Source organism: Mustelus asterias, unplaced genomic scaffold (assembly GCF_964213995.1).
Source record: "Mustelus asterias unplaced genomic scaffold, sMusAst1.hap1.1 HAP1_SCAFFOLD_122, whole genome shotgun sequence".
NCBI classification, from domain to species: domain Eukaryota; kingdom Metazoa; phylum Chordata; class Chondrichthyes; order Carcharhiniformes; family Triakidae; genus Mustelus; species Mustelus asterias.
The window spans coordinates 1058182-1062634 of NW_027590160.1; the positions used below are offsets into that span (position 1 = coordinate 1058182).

General features: G+C 49.7%; 1 protein-coding gene across 1 annotated transcript; it reads left to right on the plus strand.

Moving 5' to 3' along the window:
- The first annotated feature begins 780 nt into the window (after positions 1–780).
- Positions 781–1623, plus strand: LOC144484674 (uncharacterized). Its single transcript, XM_078203138.1, has one exon. It carries the CDS (start codon positions 781–783, stop codon positions 1621–1623), a length of 843 nt encoding a protein of 280 aa, XP_078059264.1.
- Positions 1624–4453: the final 2830 nt, after the last annotated feature.

Genomic DNA, 4453 nt, shown 5'->3' on the forward strand with positions numbered 1-4453 from the left:
TCTGTGTTTACTGCGGAGAGCACCATGGGTGCGAAAGAAATAAGGGAAACAAGTGGTGATGTCTTGGGCACACGCATGTTACTTGGGAGGAGGTATCTGCAGCCTTATAAAAGCAAATTACTGCGGATGCTGGAATCTGAAACCAAGAGAGAAAATGCTGGAAAATTTCAGCAGGTCTGGCAGCATCTGTAAGGAGAGAAAAGAGCTGATGTTTCTTGTCTCGATGACCCTTTGTCAAAGCTCTGAAACATCAGTTCTTTTCTCTCCATGCAGATGCTGCCAGACCTGCTGAGAATGGGGAGAGAGTGTGTGGGATGGAGATTTACAGCTTTTGGGGAATGAGAGAGGAAAGAATGTTCCATAGAAATTGTCTGTTCTGAATTTCTATCCTGTACTGACACTGATGACTTTTGTAAACTCATTTTACAGGATATTGAAAGAGGAATCACAGGCCGAAATCTCAGACGTCACGTCTCGATCTGACAGAGTCATATCCCTTGGGACCTCAATATCATCGGACTTTGAATCCAGAAGGAGAAATGATTGTGCAGCCTGTCGATTTGAAAAGATTTGAAATGTCTGTGTGAGTGAAAAAGCATCAACACACTGCCACACTTGAGTGAGTGTGTTCCAATGCACTGACTAAAGAGCTTTAACCAGTTACACAGTCTGAATAAATATCACACCATTCACAGCGGGTAGAGACTGTAATCTTGTTCTGTGTGTGGACGAAGTTTCAACTAATTGTTCACCCAAGAGAGAGGTAAGGACACCTGCACCATGGAGAAACCATGGAAATGTGTGGACTGTGGGAAGAGATACAGAGCCCCATCTCTGCTGGAAGCTCATCGGCGCAGCCACACTGGGGAGAGACCATTCACCTGCTCTCAGTGTGAGAAGGGATTCATTCAGTTATCTACCCTGCGGACACACGAGCGAGTTCACACTGGGGAGAAGCCATTCACCTGCTCTCAGTGTGGGAAGGGATTCACTTGTTTATCCACCCTGCGGACACACCAGCGAGTTCACACTGGGGAGAGGCCATTCACCTGCTCTCAGTGTGGGAAGGGATTCACTTGTTCATCCAACCTGCGGACACACCAGCGAGTTCACACTGGGGAGAGGCCGTTCACCTGCTCTCAATGTGGGAAGGGATTCACTTGTTTATCCACCCTGCGGACACACCAGCAAGTTCACACTGGGGAGAGACCATTCACCTGCTCTCAGTGTGGGAAGGGATTCACTCGGTTATCCAACCTGCAGACACACCAGCGAGTTCACACTGGGGAGAGACCGTTCACCTGCTCTCAGTGTGGGAAGGGATTCACTCAGTTATCCCACCTGCAGAGACACCAGCAAGTTCACACTGGGGAGAGACCGTTCACCTGCTCTCAGTGTGGGAAGGGATTCACTCGGTTATTCCACCTGCAGGCACAGCAGCGAGTTCACACTGGGGAGAGACCATTCACCTGCTCTCAGTGTGGGGAGGGATTCACTCAGTCATCCAGCCTGCGGGCACACCAGCGAGTTCACACTGGGGAGAGGCCGTTTACCTGCTCTCAGTGTGGGAAGGGATTCAGAGTTTCATCCCGGCTGCTGAGACCCCAGCGAGTTCACGAGTGATTCCAGGGGTTGGATTCTGCTGTTATTGTTTCTGCTCTCAGTTGCATCCAGGATTGCATTTTGTTCATTCTCACAGTTGGTCAATGGGAAGGGTCAGAGGGTTTCTTTGTGCTGGACTGGCTAGTCTCAGCCTCCAGTGGGCTGATGCTCTTTGAGTCTTTTTGCAAATACCTGGTTTCAAATGTCACAAGGATCACAGAGTGACAGGGTGTTAGGAGGTTTCGAGATATTTCGAGGAAAACAGAGGTTGGCATTGCAAAGGTACATTTCTGAATGGAGGGCTGTGACAAGTGACATTCCTCAGGGATCAGTGCTGGGACTTTTGCTGTTTGTAATATATATATAAATGATTTGGAGGAAAATGTAACTGGTTTGATTGGTCAGTTTGCGGATGACACAAAGGTTGGTGGAATTGCGGATAGCGATGGGGACCGGCGGAGGATACAGCAGGATATAGATCAGTTGGAGACTTGGGCGTAGAGATGGCAGATGGAGTTTAATTCAGACAAATGTGAGGTAATGCATTTTGGAAGGTCTAATACAGATGGGAAATATACAGTTATCGGCAGAACCCTTCAGAGTATTCATAGGCAGAGGGATCTGGGTGTACAGGTACACAGGTCATTGAAAGTGGCAATGCAGGTGGAGAAGTTAATCAAGAAGGCATATGGCATGCTTGCCTTCATCGGCCGGGGCATTGAGTTTAAAAATTGGTAAGTCATGTTGCAGCTTTATAGAACCTTAGTTAGACGGCACTTGGAATCTAGTGTTCAATTCTGGTCACCACACTACCAGAAGGATGTGGAGGCTTTGGAGAGGGTACGGAAAATATTTATCAGGATGTTGCCTGGTGTGGAGGGCATTAGCTATGAGGAGAGGTTGGAGAAACTTGGTTTGTTCTCACTGGAACAACGGAGGTTGAGGAGGGCAACCTGATAGAAGTCTACAAGATTATGAGGGGCATGGACAGAGTGGATAGTCAGAAGCTTTTTCCCAGGGTGGAAGAGTCAATTACTAGGGGCATAGGTTTCAGGTGTGAAGGGCAAGGTTTAAAGGAGATGTACGAGGCAGGTTCTTTACACAGAGGTTGGTGGGTGCCTGGAACTCGTTGCCGGGGAAGGTAGTGGAAGCAGATACGATAGTGACGTTAAGATGTGTCTTGACAAATATATGAATAGCATAGGAATAGAGGGATATGGTCCCCGTAAAGGTAGGGGATTTTAGTTCAGACGGGCAGCATGGTTGCTACAGGCTTGGAGGGCCAAAGGGCTTGTTTCTGTGCTGTAATTTTATAGAGAATATAATAGAATCCCTACAGTACAGAAGGAGGCCATTCAGCCCATCGAGCCTGTTCCGACCACAATCCCACCCAGGCCCTACTCCCGTAAACTCACATTTACCCTGCTAATCCCCCTGACACTCGGATCAATTTAGTATGGCCAATCAACCTAACCTGCACATCTTTGGACATTTATTGGTGAAACTAACAATGCAATAACACGAAGGGCCGATAGTTAACAGTGCTATAAAACAGGTGGATGTGATCGTCAACAGAGCCCAATTCCCTAAACCTTTCTCATATAGACTTTCACCCGTGTCCTCCTGGCGACCCCACAACATCTCCATCTCCCGTGGTCCAGCGCCACATCAACGCGTCCCCCCAGGATGCACATCAGAACTGGAGGCAGCCAGCTGCACTCCGCACCCATTTGCCTGTGATGCCCCTGGCAGGCGTCTGCTGGAGAGCTGGGACCTAGAGGGGTCCAGCCGTCTTCCTGGTGATATAGATGTATCCTTGCCTTGCTGTTCACCCTGCTGCTCTTGAGATGCACCGGTGTCAGGAAAGGGGGAGTCGGAAAGCCCTGCATCCCATCGGCCGGAATCCCCCGGGTGGAAGGCCCCAGCACCGTCCCCAGGCCCCCCTCCTCCCTCGAGGCGCCAATGGACCCCTGGGTCACTCCGTGGGACGGTGAAGCTGACTAGGGGGAGGGAGTGGTGATTGGGAAATTCTGCAGGGGTGGTGATTGAGGAGGGGGCTCGGGCCGGGGGGGAGCTCTGCAGGAGTCCTGATGGGGGAGAGAGCTGGTGATTGGGGAAACTCTGCAGGGGTGGTGATTGAGGAGGGGGTTAGCGGGGGGAGCTCTGCAGGAGTCCTGATGGGGGAGGGAGCTGGTGATTGGGGAAACTCTGCAGGGGTGGCGATCGGGGAGGGGGCGAGAGGGGGAACTCTGCAGGGATGCTGATTGCGGGGAGGGGTTGGTGATTTGGGGGAAACGCTACAGATGAGGAGATTGGTGGGGCGATTTCTGTGGGGAGGGGGGGATGTCCACTGAAGCTGGAAACTGGGAGGATGGAGCGCATGAACAATGACACCCCTCCAGATCAGCAGCTGGCTTCCCCAGCAAGTTTAGGTTCCTCCCCTTCCTCCTGCAGTGAGGATTATATTGTGACTGTTTTTGACTCAGTGCCACAAGATTTTTTTTTTAATTTGCCCAAGAAACGAGTTTGAAACTTTTCTCACTCATTCAGCACTTCGAATTTTTTTCATGAAATTCCACCCGATGTCTTTTGGTTAAAAACCAGTGGAAACAGACATGCATTTTATCAAAACCTCTCAAAAGTTTGAATATCTCTATTAAATCTTTCCTTAACCTTTCCTGCTCTATAGAGTGCAATTCCAGCTTCTCTAATCTCTCCATATGGATTATCCATTCTGAGGTCCCTCATATCACAGATGCCCATCTTCAGCCAATTCGATTCACTTCAAGGGATATCAATAAACAGCTGAAGGCGATGGATAAGGAAAAATCCAAACAGGCCAACTGCCCTC